The sequence below is a fragment of the Myotis myotis genome, unplaced genomic scaffold (genome assembly GCF_014108235.1).
Source record: "Myotis myotis isolate mMyoMyo1 unplaced genomic scaffold, mMyoMyo1.p scaffold_m19_p_1, whole genome shotgun sequence".
Classification (NCBI taxonomy): Eukaryota; Metazoa; Chordata; class Mammalia; order Chiroptera; family Vespertilionidae; genus Myotis; species Myotis myotis.
In genome coordinates, this window is record NW_023416313.1 from 43026235 (window position 1) to 43048768 (window position 22534).

A 22534-nucleotide genomic window follows, 5' to 3' on the forward strand; every position below is an offset into this window, starting at 1 on the left:
GTTGTGCCACTGTTTTGGGACTGTTCATAAAGTTATCACATTCCCCCAAATTTCTTATAACAAAAATATATTTTTGATTAGTTAATTAATATATATATATACTTATTCATTAATCAGGCTTTCTCTGAGTTTATCTGTAAGGTAGGGATAGGTGTGTGTGTGCGTGTGCGTGTGTGTGTGTGTGTGTGTGTGTGTGTGTGTGTGTGTGAAAAATCACCACAAATTAAGGAGGTTAGAACCAACATAAAAAGGTTAGATCTCTGGTTTGATTTGTCACAGAACTTTGTTTCCCAGATATAACTTTCTTTTATGAAGACCCCTCCAATGATTTTATAAGTAAAAAATTAGTTTCTTATGGTGGAAAATCTCTTTGGAAAACCTGGAAGAATGAGAAAAAAGAAAAAAACGTATTTGTGAGTTCTGAAGATTATATAAAGGTTTCCTGAACTCTCTGAGTGTTTAAAAATTTACTCATTTAAGGTGACACCCCTGACAAATCTCATGGATTATCTTCAATAGATTGCATTGCTCCTCTTTTATGCTCCACCTTGTGTGATTTTAAGAGCTGAGTAGCTCTGATGTATTTTTCAAGCCAGGCTAAATTGACTCACGACTTTACAAATTTAAATTCTTTATAAATTGGCTATGGGTTATTGGTTAATTAGAGTGATTCTAAAATAAATAGTGACATATGTTCTGTGTTGCTCGGCCCAGTCATTGAACCTCACTGAATATTTGGGTTCTTATACATGTATAGCCTGCATACAGCTCTTGATGTTGAACTTTTACAGTGATTTAGAGCCCAGTTTTTGAAGCAATCCAGTTTCGGTAATAAGTCACCATTGTGTAGACTCCAGGTTTGTTCTTTTGACCACAGTTATCTCCCCAGCTCACAATTCCAATGAGATACCAGGTATCTTTAAGATCCTTTATGACTAATGGTCCCCCAGAATCACCCTGAAGGTAAAAAAGAGAGAGAAAGAAAATATTAGTTAAATATAAAGTTTGTTACTTAAGATATTCTGATGAAGCACATATTTTATTATTAGGCATATATATAGATTACCAATTATAGGATAATTAATTGAAACATGTATTTTAAAAGTTATAAAACCCTTTAAAAAGTCTATAAAATTTCAATGTTGACATTTTAATTTTTTCAGTTTTATAGATATACTAGAGGCCCGGGGCACGAATTCATGCACCAGTGGGGGTTCCTTAGCCTGAGGGATTGGTCTGAAATTGGCTATCTGACATCCCCTGAGGGGTCCCGGATTGTGAGAGGGCACAGGCAAGGCTGAGGGACCCCACTGGTGCACAATCAGGGCCAGGGAGGGATGCGGGAGATTGGCCAGCCAGGGAGGAACCATAGGAGGGCTCCAGTGCATGTCCAGCCCATCTTGCTCAGTCCTGATCAGCTGAACCACAGCAGCAAGCTAACCAACCAGTCAAAGTGTCTGCCACCTGGTGGTCAGTGCATGTCATAGTGAGTGGTTGAGTGGCCTTAGCATATCATTAGCATATTATGCTTTGATTGGATGACTGGAAGACTGGACACTTAGCATATTAGGCTTTTATTATATAGGATAATTGACAGATAAAATTGTATATATTTAAAGAAAATGACATGATGATTTGACATACTATACTTTATGAAATGACCATCAAGTTAACTAACATATCCATCAGGCTAATTAACACATCCATCCCTCACATAGTTACTGTGTGTGTGTGTGTGTGTGTGTGTGTGTGTGTGTGTGTGTGTGTGTAGGGGGCAGGTAAGGATGCATAAGGTCTACTCTTAACAAATTTCAAATACATAACACAGAAAGTCAAGCTGATATTGGTTTTCTTTTGACTCTAAGTAGGGTGCTTAGTGTTCCGTTTTCTCAGACAGACTAAGCCCCACACCATAGACCCCAGTATAATTGCTTTATTTTTGTCTAGGACCTGTGCCTGAGTTTCTCCTTGATAACTTTCTCACTTTTTGTATGACTCTGGCTTATTACTCACTTGCACAGTAATGGGTTAGGAATCTTATGTCTGCTCCCCAATCCAGGGAAGTCTCTTCATGAGCACCAATCCTTCCTGAGGCTTATCATTAATTTCAACGTTTGTCTAGATTCCCATATCCTGTCTGCTCCTAGACTCCTGTCGCCACCTTCCACTTATCCATCAAGGCATGGGCCTCTCTTTGGATTCCCTGAATTCTAGCTGCCTTCCTCCACATTCTTAACAACTGAGGCTAGGTGTGTGTCAGATTCTGTTCTTTCTAAGCCTATATGCTACTTGTACATATATGTAGCATACCTTTTTCTGACAGAGGCTGCCCATGTTTTGTAATCTATGGGACTCTGGGAAGGGCTTGCTGCCACCTGATATTAATAACCCCATAATTTCATCAGGTAGAATCACCTCCTTGGAATTTTCAAGGGTCTCACGTTATAGAGCAAGTGCCTCCAGGAAGAAACATTTTTGTACCTTGTCAGAACACATATATGCAGGATAGATATTGGATGACAGAGGGGGACATCGTAAGGGCACTGGATAGTCACAACATGATCTAATCCACCTTCTAAGCATTTGCTACTTCTCACCTCTCATCCTCCTATGCGAGACTCAACAGGTTGCCTAGGGTCCCCTCAAATATGAATTGTAGTTTCACAGCTTTATAATTGTGGCGATGCTCTTCCTCTTTTCTATAATATTATTTTCTTATTCTATAATTGGGCAAGTGCTATTTATCCTTCAGGTCTCATTTAAATGTGATTTTTCTGATACTTGCTGTAAAAATATTTGCTCTTCATTATATCATTTATAACCTCACATCATCGTTCATTATTCCTGAGTGTTTCCTTCCTATATGTGAGCTCTTTAATAAAAGAGAGTTTTATGAATCTTTGGACTTCCAGTATTAAGGACATTTAATTTTATTATTTATTTTTCTTTTTAATCCTCACCCAAGTATATTTTTCCATTGATTTTTAGGAAGAGAAGAGAAAGAGAAAGACAGGAACATCGATGTGAGAGAAACACATAGATTGGTTACCTCCTGCACCAGCCCTGGGCCTGTGAAATTTGTATTTAGAAATTTTTGAACTGATAAGATATCTGTATTTTGTACTAGTATAAAGAATATAGAATATTTCTTAATTCAGGTAAAAAAATTTTGAGTTAATGATATAAAAATAATGTCTTTCCTCCTACCCTGCAGGCATCATACATGCCTTCCAGATATCCAGCACAAAACATCCCAAATTTAATATCACTGCCATATACATCTGGTTGCTTGCACACATCATCACTTATCATCTTGAGTCTGGCTTCTCGAAGTTCATTTTGAGATTCCCCTTAAGGAAAAACAAAATAATTTTAGTGTTTATAGTCAGCATTCTTAGCTAGAATGAAGTGAGCAGACTTTATTCTAATCTTTTTCATACTAAAATTGTCAGCACAGCATGAGTTTAATGTAAGCAGTTTCCAGAGGAAAATAAAATTCTGTTTAAAACATGGCACATTTAAATGATTTTTATCATATTACATTTTTTTATTCTTCACCTGAGAGCATGCTTTTTAAGTAAATAAACAAACAAACAAATAAATAAATATCTTTTTATTGATTTCATAGAGGAAGGGAGAGACAATCATTAATAGGCTGCCTCCTGCACACCCCACACTGGGGATTGAGCAACGCTGGCATGAGCCCTGATTGGGAATTGAACTGTCCTAGTTCATAGGTTGATGCTCAACCACTGATCCATGCTGGCCGGATCTGAGGACATGCTTTTATTGATTTTTAGAGAAAGAGGAAGGGGGAGAGAGAGAGAGAGAGAGAGAGAGAGAGAGAGAGAAACATCAATGTGTAAGTGAAACTTCAGTTGGTTGCCTCCTACAAATTCCCTGACCAGGGATTGAACCACAACCTGGACATGTGCTCTGGCCAGGAGTCAAACCGGAGACCTTTCGGTGCATGGTATGATGCTCCAACCAACTAAACCACATCAGCTAGAGCCTTATCACATTTTGTTAATCTTCACCCGAGGATATTTTTTCATTGATTTTTTAGGGAGAGTGAAAGAGAGAGGGAAAGACAGAGGGAAACATTAATGTGAGAGAAACACATCAATTGGTTGCCTCCTGCATACACCCCGACCACCTGGGCCAGAAAGGAGCCTGCAACCCAGTATGTGCCATTGACAAGAATCGAACCTGGGACCCTTTGGTCCACAGGCCAACATTCTATCCACTGAGGTGGGGGCCTTATCATATTTTTATAAATAGCTATACTAGCAAGAAATACCATTTTATTTCTTTTCCTGGAAAATCTTTGTATCTTTCCATTAAAAATGATCAGCTTATATATTTAGGAAGACATTAATTTTTTAAAATAATATTTATATTTGTGAACTCTAGTTTATTTCCAGAACTTTGCAGGTCGTTTTCTCCCTTGGCTTGATAAAATAACTGGAACACTATGTATATTTATTTTATCCTTTGCATTTTGTGAAGAAGTTTCACACATAAAATGACATTAAAGGCAATGATTTCATTTTTTATGTATTGTAAGTTTGGGGCTCTCGATTCTAAACTAGATTCTGAATTATAGAAACCAATAGTATGGCAGGAAGATAACTATGGTACAAACAAAGAATATCACAAGCATTCACAGATGCTTTACGTCAAACAGTATGGTCGTTGGGAAACTGACATTGTAATAGACAGAATTCAGTGATGATCCCCACGATTCCTTTGTGATGTCCCTACCCCCAAGTATGGGTGGAATCTCTGAATATAATGTGTATCATGCATATGATTAGGTTATGATATGAGGCACAGGTGAGGAAATTTTTTAGGTGTAAACTAAGAAAAATTCCGTTTGACACTGAGTTCATCAAAAAGTGGGTCTGACCTATTCAGATGAGCCCTTTTAAAAAGGGCTGAGGTCTTCCTGGTTTTGAAAACTTTACTAATGGCATTGAACAAGCAGTTGTCAGAAGTTCTATAGTTGCAAGAAATTGAATTCCACCACCAACCAATGATCTTGGAAGAGAACCCAGAGCTGCAAATGAGACCACAATCCCAATCAAGACTTTGCTTGCTGTTTTAAATAAATCCTGGAACTCCCTGAACTGTTTCTCAACTCTTGTGAGAATGCTGAATGACATTTCTCACAAAATATTGATTTTTTCAAAGAATTCGCTTTTCCCCCATTAATTTTCTCTATTGTTTTTTCTTTTGTTTTTATTCATTTTCTAATCTTTATTATTTCCTTCCTTCTGCTTATTGTAGGTTTATTTTGCTGCTCCTTTCTATTTATCTGAAGTGGGAACTTAGATAATTGATTTGAGACCTTTCTGCTTTTCTAATTTGCACATTTGCTGTAAATGTCCTCTGCACTATTTCAGCTGCATCCTGCATGTACTGATATTTTGTTTTTCATTTTCAATCAATTCTGTGTATACTTAAAATTTTCTTCAAGACTTCCTCTTTGACTGATGGATTATTTACAAGGGAGTTGTTTAATTTCTAAGCATTTGTAGATTTTCCTGCTGGCTTTCTGTTACTAGTTTGTAGTTTGATTCCATTATGATCAGAGAGCATACTATGTATGATTTCAATTTTTAAAAATGTGTGTAGGATTGTTTTATGGACCTAGATATGGCCTATCTTGGTGAATGTCCATGGGTGCTTGGAAAAGTATTTTTTTGTTGTTGCTGTTCAGTATGGTGTTCTATACATGACAGTCAGATTCTATTGCTACTCAAAAAGTATTATGCCAGGTATGGTTCTGTACCAGCCTCAAACTCCAAGCCAGGAATGTTTCTTCCCACCAAGCCCCTCCTATCATCCTGAAGCAGAGAATGCAAACTCTGACTTAGGACAAAACCCCTCAGATAGAATGCAGACAGAGAGGTGTCAGGCTTACAGCTCTACTCAGCCACCCCTGGAATTAAAAAACTATGGCTAATAATTTCTGTGACTAGTACTATTGCCTTAAAGAAAGCAACACGCTTCTCAGCTCATACAGTATGGAATGAAACCACATGGGACATCTATTTTGGGTCACATTATTGAAAGGTATTCCTAGTTTCTTAGTAGAGACTGAGAATTAAAGGTTTATTCTTTAGAGTTTATTGTATTTAAATTGTATATAGCTCTGTGAATGAATTTTGTCATTCTCAGAATGCCCTTTCTCATCTTCTCAAGCCCAGAGTTAAAGAAACCCTCTCGCTGTTGTATATGTATGTACCTGGACCAGATTTTAGGATCCAGAGTGTGTCTAAGTATGCCCCCCAAATATTCAAAAATAAAATAATTTTTACTTGTTAGGAGATCAAGTTAGTATTATTGCCAGGAGCCGGTCCATCTTTGCTGTTTCAAGGGACCTGGCATATATAGCATACTGTTCTTAATATGTTTGCTCACCTTCTTGGCACTATGTGTTTTAACCAAGGTCACCTCTCTGAGAAAGGTTGTTTCCCCAGGTAGGGATTTTCCCCTGAAGTTAGGGAGGGAATAAAACCCCTTAACTAAGTGCCAGGAGGGTAATTAATCACTTTAACTACGAACAATCATGCTTAAGCTACATAATCTTTACTCCCGGGAATGGAGATAAGAAACGCCCTAACCTTTGGAATAGAGATTGATAGGATTGGAATCAACTGGTATAAATACAGATGTAACAAGAATAGGACACACAGAACCTAGACAGAACCTACACAGAATCTAGACACAGAACCTACACAGAACCTAGAGACAGAAGAACTTCGCTGGAGAGAACATGGCAAAAGATCCTGGACAGAAACTGGAGACAGAACCTAGAGACAGAACCTAGCGAGAGTACATGGCAAAAGATCCTCGACAAAAACTGGCCACAGAACCTAGAGACAGGACTTAGAGACAGAACCTGGATGAAGAACCTGGATAGAACATGGCAAGAGAACCTGACTAGAACCTGGTGACTGAACCTGGCTGGAGAACCTAGCGAGGGAACATGGCTACAGAACCTGGCTGGAGAACCTGGAGAACCTGGTTGGAGAACCTAGCAAGGGAACATGGCTACAGAACCTGGCTGGAGAACCTAGCAAGAGAACATGGACACAGAACCTGGCTGGAGATCCTAACCAGAACTTCGCTGGAGATCCTAACCAGAACTTGGCTGGAGATCCTGACCAGAACTTGGCTAGAGATCCTGGCTAGGCTGCTGATCAACTGAACGCTGTCTCCGTGTCATTCCTTCTTCGCCGACTCCGTCCACACCTTTGGGGACCCCTGGACCTGCTGGGGTTGGACCCCAGCATATTATCAAGTTAAATAATCTTAGAGAGGGTAATATCTGGTATTGCATAGAGAACGGCGCATAGAAATAGATTTTATTGTTGCTGAGGGAACACCTTTGAAGTCTTCCTTAAAGCCAACCCTTTTAGAACTGCCTCTCCCTCATTCCATGTGATGCTGACCGGGCTGCCCATCACACACCTGCCTTTCTTGGTGTAGGCATAGGTCTGAGCATTTGAGCTAGCCAATCAATCTGAGTACCCCTGGACACAAGCTGGGCCAAAAGAGATATTCTCAGGGATTAACATAGATTCTGGCAAAGAGAGAGACATGTTCTTCCCTTGGCATCTATAGGTGGAGAGGAGGTAAATCCTGAGCTGCTGTTGGCCACTTTGGAGCTGGAATCCCTCCATATGAAGGGGGAAACAGAGCCAGGAAGTGGAATGATTCAGCAATTTAGAGCTTAGTAACATCATAAGAAGTCCTGAATCCAACTGTTTCTGAAGCCAGACTCATTTCTTTTTTCTTTTTTAAATATATATTTTTATTGATTTCAGAAAGGAATGGAGAGGGAGAGAGAGAGATAGAAATATCAATGATGAGAGAGAATCATTAATTGGGTGTCTCCTGCATGCTCCCTACTGGGGAGCCAGCCTGCAACCCATGCCCTTAACTGGAATTGAATCCAGAACCCTTCAGCCCATAGGCCAACGTTCTATCCACTGAGCCAAACCAGCTAGGACAGCCAGAAACACTTCTTGATTTCCAAACTAGAAGGGCAAAAGTTGCCATTTCATCATTATTCTTGGTTTTATCTAATCTGAGTTGAGGTTTTGTCACATGCAAAACAGGAGCCCTAACTAATCCAACCAAGTTGTGGAAATGGCTGGCAATGTTGATGGAAATTAAATCATACCCTATGATCATTTTTAAGATACCCACCACCGTAGTAAAGTGCTCCAAATCCTGTGATATAGACAGTTGAATTTGGTCGGAAGGATGCAGAAGCTTCTGGCAAACAAACCCGGCGGATGTCATCAGTAAATGTGACTCTGGGAGAAAACTGCACAACAGCAATGTCGTACTCTCTTGCTGGGGAGTGATACTTCTCATGGAGAATAATTCTTTTGATATTTCTTTTCATTAGTGGAGGGTTGATTGTTGTTCCAAAGCTAACAGTCCATTCACGTGGATTTATATTCCTAGAAAAGATTAGCAAATGAACAGAATATATAAACTGCACTACAATAATTGCACTAGGCTAATAAGAGAAAATGGCATCCTGAAAATACTTGATTGCACCAATAACTTTCTTTGACTATTTAAATGGAGTCTACTGCTACTATTTTGAAGGTTAAAACATATACAAACAGCATCTTAGACCTGAATCTAATACAGAATTATTAGATTTTAGAACTGCAAAGGCACATAAAATATCATTTACCTCTTCAACCAATATTTATTGAACATCTACGTGCTGAGTCTTATTCAAAGTGCTGAGGATAAAGTGGTGAACAAGACAGAAAAGGTTAGATTTTAGTGAAGGAAAAAGAGTGAAACCAATTAACAAATGGGTAAATAACCAAACAGTGACAAGGGCTAAGAATAAGATAAAATAGAACAATGGAATAGAATACTAGAGGGTAGTTAGGGAAGGCTCTTTTGGGATATGACAATGGAACTAATACATAGCTGACAAGGAGTCAGCTGTGAGAAGATGGGAAACAAGTTTCCAGACAAACTTCCCAAGGCTTTAGACTGGAGGGGCTGCAGTTCAGGACCCAAAGGAAGAATGGTGGGGGTGAGGTTGGACAGGTAGGTAGGAACCAGATTTTAGAGTGCCTTATAGGTCATGAGTAAAGCACCTGGATTTATTCAAGTGATATGGATGATTTTAAGATGACAGTACTTGAGTCTCATTTATATTTTTTTAAAAAAAACCACAATGTTGATTCTAGAAAATAGATTGTTGGATGATAAGAGTGGATGAGTTAAAAGCTGTCAGAGGTCATGTGAGAGATGGCCAATTGTGTATGACTTATAGCTCGTGGGCTGGAGCAATTGGTGGATAATGGTGCATGTAGGGATTGGAAAGGTCATCTAGTGATGACAGATTATCTAATAAAGCCTGTGTTTCATACTTAAGGAAAATAAAGCCTAAATGGGCTACACTATTTGCCTAGTATCACATGTCTGCTTGCCTCTTTATGCTCTTTTCTTTATAGGACATGGTCTTCAACCAAAATTTATTTATTAATAGCAAGATAAATGTTCCTTAACTAATTAATTGAACATCATCCATAGGGATAACCAAAGAGACAAATACTGTCTACATAGATACTTGTTTCTCAGCCTAATTATTTCTTAATAGGTAGCTTCATAGAAAGAAGCATTTATTATAAACATCAATGGGGCTTAAATCCTATTTGATAGCTGTTAATTGTGCTGGGATTATTATTTTAATTTTTGAGGCAATTTAAAATTTTATTTTTATACACAATTTTTATATGCAAAAATATTCTAATGAGAAAAGCTAAATAAAGATTGGTTTATAAACACAATTGTTCATATAGCATAAATATACACACATTTTAAATTTATAAATCAGTCTTTTGTGAGATTTATTGGTACAAATCTGCACTCGCAACTTAATCATGCCTAGAGGAATGTCACATAAAATAGATATTTTGAACTTGGAAATGCAAAGGACAGAATTATATTTACTCAAATGGGAGTGATCATTCTAACACTTTCCAACAATGGCTTGCTACCAATTAATACAGTTTGTGTTTATTACATATGCAGATTACAAACTAGAAATACCTGACATGAGGATGCTGAGTAAAGATTACAAATAAACTTAACAATTTTTAATTTGGCCCCATATCAATAAGGTGCAATTTACTAGTGATAAGTATAAAACAGTAATTTAGATCCCCAAATAAAATGTAAACATTTAAAGTGGTGACACCTGGTCTGAAAATCATCCCTGTAAATAGGATCTAGGAATTGTGTTACTAGCTTTAAAAAAATCATGTACTGAGGTTTCTTAAAGTATTAACTCAATATTAGACTCCACTAATATAAAATAATCTGAGTAGTAAATGCCATACAAAGTCATGTGGTCCTTTCACTGACCCACTGCTTGGGAAATGGGATTTGCCATGAGGAAGTCATATCTTTGTGTTCAACTCTACCATCTCCTAACATTGTGACCTTGGGCAAGTTACTGAACCTTCCTTATTTCCTTCACTGAAAAGGGGCTTACTAAGCAGGGTTTAGCAAGCAAAGGAGGGCATAGATAAGAATCATATAAAACAAATCTTAAGCACCTAACCAAATGCTTGTAGCATATTGGGTCTTAATGAATGATGATAGTTGTTGTTACAAGAACACTCTCAAGTGGCCATTGTCTACGCTTGAACCCTTTTGCAGATGGGGACATCATTGCCTTTATATCCCTTTCTTTACCTTAAAGTCCCTTTCATCTTTGAGCACCTCTGACTGTTGAAAAATTCTTACTTGATTACCTAGTTCTCTTACACAGGGAAGTATCTCAGATATATGAACATAATTATTTATCATCTCTACCAGAGCTTTCGCAAGATAACTTTTTTTCTCCTAGGATAGTTTCTCAAGCTTTAATTTGCAAACAGATAACCCAGGAGCCTTTAAAATTCAGCTCCTGATTCTGTAGGGTGGAGATAGGGCTTGAGATTCTTTCATTTTTTAACAAATTCTGTAGTTATGTCAATGCTGCTGGTCTACCAACTATGCTTTGAGTGGCAAGACTGTATGGCTATCCCAGCTCCTTTCTTTATCACCAAGGACTCGCTACTACTCTACTAGTAAGAGCATTTTGTTTTGTCAAGTTCTCTTTAAGTATATTGTCCAGGACAGAATTCACTATTCTAGGCAGGATCTGACCAACAAAGAGTCTGATATCTCATTTATTCTGGGTTCTGCATTTCTTTTAATGTAATCTAAATCACAATTGTAGTTTTGTGAATCGACTCATAGTAAGTTATCTTCCAACAGAAATTTCTAAGCAATTTTCACATGTTAAAGCACATCATTTAGTTCTTGCTATTACTCTAACATAAAGTCCTTTTGACATTTCTGTTTTTCTTACCAGAATATTTGGTACTGGGGAAAGGTCATAAAGTGAACCTAGTTAGAAAGAAATCTGAGGACCTGCTCAATGACTACTCCACTCCCCCCACAACTTTTCAAATAAGTTTGCAAACGTAACATTATTTTAGAAAAGAACCAGAATTTCTCATTTTACCTCAGTAATATTTGGGGGTATTGATTATTACTCAGAGACTTTTTTTTTTTTTAGCAGTAGAGGGGTCCAACTTAAAGTCTATAACTTACTTCTTAAAGCAGTGTGCTGCAGTGACGAGCCACGTATTGCTAATCAAGGTGGCCCCACACTGATGGATGTTATCACGCTGAATGGAAGCTTGCCACGGCCAGGCAGCCTTGGCCGCAATGTCTCCGGACATTATTCTGTTGACTATTAATGGAACAACCCGTTTACCACAACCTGAAAGAGATGAGACTATTACGTTTTAAAAAATGTGTAAGTTTTGATGCAAAGAACCTCTAATAGAGTACTACAATGCAATACTTGCATCTATCATTACATAAACATGTACAATATTAATATCCGTCCTCTGTATTTACCAATATGTTGATGTTGTATTCTTTCCCTCCTCCCTTTATATATGTGGAATATATTGCCTACTGAAACTATGTACAGCTGCAAAGGGTTGGCACACTGCAAAGTGTGTATCCTAAGGGCTTGTGGTGTCAATTACCTACATGTCCTGGGAGCTCATGCTAAGATCATTGTTTCTCAATTTTAGGTGATTCAACAGTATCACTTTGACATGAACTTCTCACAAGAGAACTGACCAGACAAGTAATGTCCTATTTTTTGGAGCTCCTTCTTCTTTATATTTTTCTGAGTGGCCAGTTCTTAAAGTGTGCATGAGGTAATGTACGGTGACCAGTCTCTCACTTTCAGGATGGAGTTCCATGTTTCCACATAAACATCACATTCACTATTGGTGGGAATAAGTATGTACTCTGTTCTGTGCATCAGATCAGAGATTAGTCTGCTGCTTAGGGTTCCTGCTAAGAATCAGCCTCCTTTATTAGCACCTTTATGGTGATAATAAGGAAAATAAACTAGCTTCACTTTTTGTTCTAACGAATTAGGTATCAAAAAAGAAAACTGATTTTACTGGCATTGATTACACTCCAACTGTGGCCAGTCATTTAAAAAATCTCCATCACTCTGCCATTGCTCTGGTTCACCATTTTCTCATCTAGAAGACTTCTACAGTGTCCCAGTTTATCTCCCGGCCTCTAGTCTTGTCCCTCCAATCTGTGCTCCACATTGAAACTGAGTGATCTTTCTGATCTGAGTAAAACAATTTAGTGATTTTTCACTGGCCTCCAAATAAAGTCAAAATGTGTCAGCAGGATTCTGGTCTTTGGTGACTATTAATCATGCCTCTTTCTGATACCTTCAATCTCCATTCTGTGTTCCAGCCACACTGACGTTTTGCAATTGCAAGACATGTCCATGTCCTTTCTTTCCAGAAGACATTTTTACACACTGCTTTCCCTGCCAGGACACTCATCCTACTTGTCGTTTGTTTCATGGTCTCTCCTCTTTTCTGTCTCAGATCATGTTCTGACTCCACAAGACGAGGTTAGCTTACTCTCTGATTGACTCTCAGAGCAGTGTGCACTTTCTCTGTCATAGCATTTATCACACCATTTTAATATTTCCTGATTTACTTATGTCTTCCCCTAACTTCAAACTCTTAATTTTAGAAGCAGTATTGTGTCTCATTCACAATGATATTCACTTCCTGGCACTTAGTAGATATTAAAATGATATTTGTGGAATGAGCGAGGGAATTAATTAATTAATTAAAATGTGTAGTATGGTGTGTTTGCAAGACACACAGATGAATGCATGAACAGCTTCGCTCAAATTCATCACCACTTTTATAAAATCTTTCAAAAATTTGGTTACACTGATATAAAATAAACAAGTGGAGCTGCTGTCAACCATAAAGGTAAGATATATCAAGCAAATTTTATAGGTCAGTCACAGATAATGGAATCTATCTCTTCTCCATCTCATTTTCTCATTTTATTTCTCAGCAGAAAGCATATTTGGTAGCATTTAAAAATTAGAAAAGCAAGTCCATTTATTCCAAACCAGAAATATATATGTTTAACTTATGCAAAATATTCAAAATTTCAATCATGTAAAATGTTTTTCTTAAACATTAGAAAAGATCAATCTCAGAGTTAGAAATAAAAGTATTTCGATATTGCCCAATTGCTATTCTCTCCCAAGAAAAGTGGGATGGATGGGAAATTATTAGCTAATATTTGAAGATATTGTTCTTTCTGATGTGGAAATAGAACTTGTTTTTATAAGCTAACTAGACTTACATGCTTGGACAGTTAACTTCCCTGTTGATGAGCTCATTGCTGAAAAACAAAAGAGAACAAAGAATAATAATTTGACATTCTCCTGATTGGCCTCCATGACCTGAAATTATCAGGAAGTGCTGACCATATATGGATTCTAGACAGTATTCTAGAGTCAGGAGAATGGCTACTAGATATACCAGATATATGCACAAGTTTTGTAGAGACTAATAGGCAACCTCCAATTAGGTGCATAATACCTCAAACAGTGGATGATTAGGGAACAAATAGTGAAGATTAAAATTCACAAATAGTTTATATTCCTACAGAACAGTGGTTTTCTAATGGTGTAGAAAACACCCTCTTTGGATTTCACCTTAGAGGAAAGAAAAAGTGGGGAACTAGGGAGCAAGTAGGTGGGGTTTTGAGGCTCAAACCCAGCCTCAACCAGAGAAGGTCTGCTTTTATCTCTTCTGTTTAAGAGTTCACAGAAGCCTTTCTCTGGTAAAAAGGTTTAGGAATAATAATAATAATAAAACACATTGAAAACACCCATGTGAACTGTACTTAAAATACTTCTAAGACATAATTCCTAAATTATCAAAATAATTTTTTCTGAAGAGTAAGCTATTGTGTATTCTTATCCAAAATCAATTATTGAACAGAAACTAAGATTAAATTCTGTTAATTTCCAACAAAGTTAGGGATCTGATAAAGAAAACATGAATACTTAAACTTAAGTTGGTGGAAGGTTGCCTGAATACTGATGATTTTCAAGATAAAATTGCTTGCTGAGCAGAATGAAGATAAACTTTTACAAATTTCCACCAATGGTATGTTTAGACTCATGTTGTCTGCATTTAACTTCTCATTGTGCAAAATAAGAAATTTTACCCACCTTCTATAAGTCCCACTTGAAAAACTAGTGATGATGAACTCTGTAAATTGGGGTTTTGAAAATATTGAATTCAATGATTCCCTTAAAGGCATGCCCAAATTATTATATGGTGAAGAATCAATTTCTCAGGACACATTCTCAATGTGTATTTTGTATCAGTTAATCAATATATAATTGACCCCCTCCTCCAGAAGATTATGAAGAGGAGGAGGCCGCCGTGGTTGAGTACAGTGATCCATATGCTGAGGAGGACCCGCCCTGGGCTCCAAGGTCTTATTTGGAATGAACTCAATTTTCTGTCAAATGTTGTCTATGGAAGGAACTCAATTTTCTGTCAAATGTTATTTTTAGTAAATTTCTTATTTCACTTAAAAAAAAAAAACAATTTAAAATGCCACATAGTAGTAATGCACTAAAATGGAAAATAGTATAATGTTAGAATTATATATTGATTAACTGATACAAAATAAAGGTTGGTCTTTATTTGGGGATTTTATAATAATTGTATAATGTTAGAATTCTTCGGTTAAAACTTCTTCAGCTTAGTTTGAGCTGGATGCAAATACCTCTTTTCCAGGAATGATACCAGGTTAAGTGTAATGGTTGTAAGTATAATTGGATTTTTAAGGGTTGACTTTCTAGGGGACATGATTACGCCTAGAGGTAAACTTCCTATGCACAAGTCACTAGCTGTTGAAGGTTTCTAATTTGTATCAATATTTTGACTTTCCACATCTAGGAGCACAAAGAAACATGAACATCCTAGTCTTGAAAGTAACCCTCTCACACATTTCTGAGTCGGGAGTAATGCAGTTAGTATTCAGGGCTCTACAGCCTACAAGTAACATGATGGGAGTGGGAGCACACCCACTGCAGGTAGGCAGTGAGCTGCTCTGCCACAGCCACGGCATTTGCAATGCAGAGGTGTTGACTTTGGCCTTGCTTTCACACACTGCATCACATGAAGGACCCACACCACACAGTAATTTGTCAAAACAAAACACATATTTTGACAAATTATGGATAAATCTTGGGCTGCAGTTTTTTATTCATTGGGAGTCCCCCAAATTAAGTGTTTCTATAGACCAATGTTTTTGCCTGTAAGAACAGCCTTGAGGTTTCTTAATGAGCTTTCCACTAATGGGCCTTTGCTAAGTGCTAACAAACACTGCTCTTTTTACATTTATAAATTTGGAAAACTTCAAGGTTCTAGCTTTTTCTATTACCAGTCACTCACATTAATGCTTTCAGTTTCCAAAACATATGTACAATTTACTAGTTTTCTAAGTGGTAATAGTCTATATGTTCCATATTATATATATATATATACACACATATATATATATATTCCTATATCCTCATGGTATTTCTATTTCAGGAAGAACAAACATTATCATTACAACTAGAGGCCTGGTGCATGAAAATTCATGCACTCAGGGTGGGGGGTGGGGTCCCTCAGCCCAGCCTGTGCCTTCTTGCAGTCCGGAACCCTTGGGGGATGTCCACCCTCTCGCAGCCCAGAGTCCTTCAGGGATGTCTGACTGATGGCTTAGGCCTGCTCCCTGCACATCCTTAGCACTGCCGTGGAAGTGGGAGAGGCTTCCCGCCACCACTTCCTTGCTCACAGCCATCATCCCAGCTTGTAGCTGAGCAGAGCTCCCCCTGTGGGAGCGCACTGACCACCAGGGGGCAGCTCCTTTGTTGAGTGCCTGTCCCCTGGTGGTCAGTGCACATCATAGCGACCAGTTGTTCCACTGTTTGGATCAATTTGTATATTACCATTTTATTATATAGGATTTTTTAGATGAGAAAATGAAGGCAAAGGCCTGGGCCAATTACTTGGGTGGTCCTGCAGTGACTCAGTGGGGTTAGAATTAGTCAGGTAACTCTTAAATCAGGTTCTCTATCAGCACATCCTACCCTTTAAACTACTCCAGCCATTAAAATAAACTGCAGTGTACAATCTGAGTCTGTAAGAAACAAAAAGACCAGGCAATCCATGACCATTTCACACCTCATTTCAAGTTTCAGATAGGTCAGGCTTTTAAATTCCTGGTAAGTTAACTGGTTATTGGGAATTAAATAGAACTATCATGTAACTTATCAGGATTGCCACTATTTCATAACCTCGATTCATTTGCTTTCCCACCTAACAAAGAAGGTGGATTAAGCCCTTGACAGTTTCTTCCCCCTCGGCTTGGGAGAGGTCCACAGCTTTATTCCTTGAGTAGCTGACTCTTTGCCACATCAGCAAACTCCTGCCCATCCCATTCATTCACATTTTTGCTTCCTGGTCTGGTTTCCTCTTGAAGAGTCAGTCAGACCCTTACAAGGGCAGGGCATCCTGTTTCCCATCTGATATTAATCACTCTGATTCTCTTTGTGACTCTAAGGATTGTGTCCATTGGAATTTGTAGGGAAGTCTGCCGGAAGTAGATGCAGCTTAATATACAAGGATAGACAGGTTTTTGTCTAGCTGGACTCATCAGGGTATGCTAATAAGGAATGAATTTCTAAGAGATGAATCTTAAAAAACAGAATTTCTAAAATGTGTTTGACCACAGAGCCATTTTAAATAGAGCCTCTCAAGAAATTAGAGATCTCGATTTGAATTTTACCTCCTTTTAACAATTAGAGTCCTTAATCTTTTGAGGCCTTCGTTCACATCTATAACATTTGCCTACTTCTTAGGGATCTAGAAATTAGATGCAGCATATAAAGGGAATAGACAGGGCCTTGATAAAGGTTGATTATCTATTTCAGAGAAGTGATAACAGTATAATTGTTTCAATAATTTTTTCTAGGTTAGTGATTTTTACTTATTAATTGTAAGATTGCTTTAGTGGCTCCAAAGTTAGTTTACCAATTTTCCAAATGCCCATAGGAAAAAAGTTAACGAAAATGTCATAATTGCCCTAGCCAGATTAGCTCAGTTGATAGAATGTCAGCCTGTGTATTGAAGGGTCCTGGGTTCGATTCAGGTCAAGGGCACATGCCCGGGTTGCTGGCTTGATCCCTAGTAGGGAGCATGCAGGAGGCAGCCAATCAATGATTCTCTCTCATCATTGATGTTTCTATCTCTCCTTTTCCTTTCCTCTCTGAAATAAATAAAAGTATATTTTCTAAAAATGTAATAATTTCACTCGATACAGAAATTATCTATATTTTTGAGAGGCAACACACGAGTTTATGTTTAGAAAGGTCCCACCCAGAAAAGCAGTTGTTGCTAAATGCTTAGTATTTTCACTTACTTAGTCATGGAGGCAGTGATGGGTCAGATTAATTTTCTATTAATGGTAAAGTTTGGCCTTTATTTTGGGATCAGCACCAGTCACTTACTACAGGAAAAACCCCTTGACAACTAACTGTAGACATGCTTTCATCAGTCAATAATATTAGTAAGACCTTGAAATTTAATTTTTTAACTTAAAAAAATTAATCTTGATTCTAGCTATTGTTTGGAATAGAAATATGGCACTTAAGTTTAAGGTGTGACACAACACGAGCCTAATAGAGAATTTCACATCACACAGAAAGGTGCCTACTTACCATTAACTTGCACTGATGAGGCATTTATTGACAAGGCTCTTGTGTTCCTTATCTTCTGGTTTAGGATGTTATGGATTTTCTTCTTCCTTACTGCCCTTTGCTCAGCAAAGGGGAACTGGAACACCATAATGATATCTGCTTTCACACCATCGTCCTCTGGACTTTGAGACAGAAGAGAAAGGTGATTATTCGAAGTAATAATCTGGTATCAGCTTACACTCTTTCCTGTATTTTCTTCCCCGGAATCATGTCTCAATTGTTGGATTCACACAAAAATTCACTGACAATGGCTACAGATTTAAAGGAGTTCATAAGATTATGATAATGTTGCTTGAATATTATGGCAAATCAGAATTTCAAAATAGAAGGCATGAAGTCCATAAGATTTCAGCAAATATGTTCCTTTTATCTCCCAAGTATTATAGAATTTACCAATTTTATAAAATTCATCTGGTAGTCACTAGTTAGTCAGTAAAGTTGTAAGGAACTTGGAGTAAGTCTGTTACTAGGCATTAGTCTATGAGTGAGAAAAGTGATTATTTCCTTCAAATAAATCTGTGTAAATATATTCATTTTCTTTAAGAAGATGAGTCATACAGGCCCATACATTTGCACCTATTATGTATATGTTCTGCTATGTGCTTTCCAAATAACATAATAGAAACCTCTGAGCAATTCCTGCAACTGCTATGAGTCTTCCCCCTCCACCACAACAAACAGAACATTTATTAAAACAGAAACCCGTTTTTGTGTAGGTGTGCCCACTAACACTGGGGCTTTATTACAGGTAAAGCTAATTGTCCCAAATTGTAGTCAACTTTTCCTTCTTAATATTTTTGAAATGACATATTTGTAAGAAAAAATACAACTTGGTGCCCGCAGTGACATGCTGCTGGGTTTTTCCCAGACACAGATTCTGGTAGTTCCAGATATTGAATCTTGGTTCTGTTTCACTTGGGAAACTGTCACTTGGGGAACTTTGAACATATCACTTAACCTTCCCCCAGTTTTTGTTTTCTCCTTTACAAAATGGTGATCAGTGCCATGTCTTGAGACTGTTGTAGAGATAATGTTTATGAGAAACCCTTTCCAAAGCCTAGCTCATAGAAATGCAGCATATACGAGGGTCCCTATCCCCTTTGCCCTTTGTCTCATTAGGCTGTGATTCCACCTTTGCCCAAACATACATACGTCAGTCTGACTACTCGGTTCTTGATATAATGCTTATTCAAGGCCGAATCTATAAATATCTCATCCACCTGTTATTACAACAAGAGAGAAACTTTGTGTTAATAAAGTATTTCATAATGAGCATATACTCCTGATTAAATACTAAAGCAGTAGAAAAACAATTTAACATGAGTGATATCATTATTTAAACCAGTGGTTCTTTACCCTGACAGTACAACAGTGTAATTTGCAGAATTTTAAAAAATTACAGATGCTGGGGTGGTTTATCTTCCAGAGTGTTAGTTAAAATTGGTCTGGAAGGGACCTAGGCATTCATAGGTCCAATTATTTTTAAATCATTAGCCAATGATTTTTAAATTGTTGTGGATTGTGGGCTCTAGAAAGAAAGAGTAATATGGTGTTTCAGGTTAGATAAGAATTGTGTTATCAGTTTATGTCACCAAGGAAGGAGAAGAAAAGCGACTGTTTTGGTCGATATGCACAGTTTGAATTGCTTGTCATAGCACTATTACTGGTATGTTGTGGTTTATCAGGTCTTGATTTTGGCTTGCAGTACCCAACAGTGACCACTTGGTGGCAACAGTGTCATCAGAATGCTGGCACTGCATTTCACATTTGGTAGATCAGTCACAGGTGCAAAAAACCATGTCTTACATCCTATGGAAGGAGCAAGAAGACCAACTATCATTTTGAAAAACACAAAAGATAGAAATAAATGGAAGGCTGTTTTAGGGATCAAGGAATACGTTATGACTACCTTGACATCATTAGGCATTTATAAATGTTTGAGAACAAAAATATTAACGATGTCCTTTAATCCCTACAATAACTCTTGGAATTAAGAATTATATTGATTCTTATTTTCTATAATAATAAAAGCATAATATGCTAATTAGACCGAATGTCCTTCCGGAGGAAGCCGGGGCTGCGAGGGAAACCTGGGTCCAGGGTGCCAGAGGGAAGCTGGTGCCAGCAGCTGTGGGGGAAGGAAGGCCTACTCTTGCACGAATTTCATGCATTGGGCCTCTAGTATTTAAATATGAAACTAAGACTCAGAGACATTATATGAATTTCTCTGGAATCACGTGAATAATAAACTTGGACTTAAACCTACGTCTTCTGTCTTTAGGTCTCTTTTCATCAAACATACAACCTCCCTGTTAAATGTGATATACATCTTACTTCAATTTTTTTATAGAAAACATAATAGTAAGTTATAAAATAACTAGCTGGTTGACTTTAAAAGACAAAGTATAAAAGATGTAATGATATGCATTTGGTAATAGCTGTTCATTTAAGATCAAAAGTGTCACTTGGAAAACAAAGAAATTGCTAGGATCCAAAGTATAATTTTATTTGTATTTAAATAAGAAAAGCTTAAAGGGACTGAGGAGGTATGGGGATTATTTATTAGTAACAAAACTGTTTTTGAAAGATACGTTTTTGCAAGAGTGACATTATTGTAATCACTTCTCTCTTGTAATCCACAACTAGTCCTATTACTCAGTTTTCTGGGGAAATCCAAAAGAAAAGAAAAGACAAACAAAAAAATAACAGAGATAAAAGTGAAAAATATTTAAAAGAAAAGTTAATAGCAGTTGGATATCTTTCAAAATTTGGTTTCTAATTATTCTCTGAAATCCCAACCACAGTTGATCCCCTGGCCCTTTGTAACTTGTTGGTGAAGGTATTGGAGTAAGTTTTTGACTCTGGATGACATCATTCATATGGCAACATGCCTTTGAAAAGACTATCTACACCCAGCATCAACTTTGTCTTTGAATGATTCAACTGTCTGGGAAGATAGGAGCTGAAATAATAACATAAGAGGAATCTGGGTAGAAGTAACTTTAGTAATCATAGAAATAAAGGACCTTCTTCCTTATAACTCAAATCCCAGGACCTTGCCTCATTGATTAGGGCTGGGGTGAGGCCCGGATTTTTAGGTGATCAGGTAGCTTCAGGAAAACACTTTGAGAAATGCTAGGGCACAGACTGGCTAGGAGTATTGCACTAAATAAATTTATGATGGGAAAAATGAGAGCAAACATGAACATAAACTTTATTGCTGACTGGCATTTATGTATGAACTAGCTTTCTAGAGACCCAAAATCATGTTTTCCTGGTAGATGAAGGCCTATCTCATCAGAAACACTCCACCAACACTTGTTGGCATTCTCAATTCTCAGAAATGTTGGAGGACACTTAACTTGTGTGCCAGCTTGTTATAAATTTATTATTTATACCACCTAATAGAGTAAGTGGTTTCTAAATCTATCCTACTTCACATTTGGAGCATTTGTAGAATTTTGTAGTTGGAATTACTCTCCTAACATTGAATAAAGACCCCTTTCAGGTTAGTACTTTTTTGTGTTGGATGATTTTGAAATGCTAGTAATTGCACTGAGATTAAGTTCTAAGAGGGCAATTGGAGGTTACTTGGGTGTTTAATGAAAGAGTTAGGGAGAGGCTGTCAACTCAAACAAACAGACCTCACCCAACCATTCAGTGATCATTCCCAAACTAACTCTGTTTACACACGTAGCCTCCTTTCACTGTCAGATGTGCCCAACCGAATCCTCTCTCAGCAGTCTTTGTATTCACATAGGGGGAGTTTCAGGGCTGAGACTGCAAACTTCAGATAGATAAGCCACTGAAGATTGTCCAGTGAGATATAAAAGCAGTTCCTTCTACCATCACACTAGAAAAGCCCCAATGAACCAAAATATGCCATGAAGAAAACTTCAGATTCTGTTGATTTCTCATAATTATAACAAGAATACCACATAAAGGATGTATAAAAGATGCTTTTTAAAAATACGCCACTAAGGCTTAGTAAGGCTTAATGGATGCTGCTTGATACAAGGGTTGAACTCAAGGTAGAAACAGAGAACAGAACACAATTAAATTTGAGCCTCCAGTCATAAAGTCAGACATTCAAGGGCCTCACCATGTGCCAATTCCCCCCACCCACTTCAGCACCACCACTACCTTTCAGGCTTGGCTATGCTCTTGCCCTTCTCAAGCTATTCCTTCGGTCAGGAGCACCTCCCCAATTCTGCTAGCTCTGTGTTTCTGAAGCACAGCTCTCCTTTAAGGTCTACTTCAGATAATACCTTCATTGGGGTTACTCCTTGAACCTCAGAGTAATTATGT

General features: G+C 37.6%; 1 protein-coding gene across 1 annotated transcript in view; it reads right to left on the bottom strand.

Moving 5' to 3' along the window:
* Positions 1-795: 795 nt before the first annotated feature.
* TMPRSS11A (transmembrane serine protease 11A) overlaps positions 796-22534 on the bottom strand; it is a 34443-nt gene continuing 12704 nt past the window's right edge. The window contains exons 4-10 of the mRNA XM_036336880.1: positions 19379-19446; positions 18188-18348; positions 13762-13800; positions 11656-11827; positions 8221-8480; positions 3208-3350; positions 796-957 (exon numbers count right to left, since the gene is read on the bottom strand). Coding sequence (XP_036192773.1) covers positions 796-957; positions 3208-3350; positions 8221-8480; positions 11656-11827; positions 13762-13800; positions 18188-18348; positions 19379-19446 — 1005 coding nt within the window. The remainder of the gene's footprint in view (positions 958-3207; positions 3351-8220; positions 8481-11655; positions 11828-13761; positions 13801-18187; positions 18349-19378; positions 19447-22534) is intronic.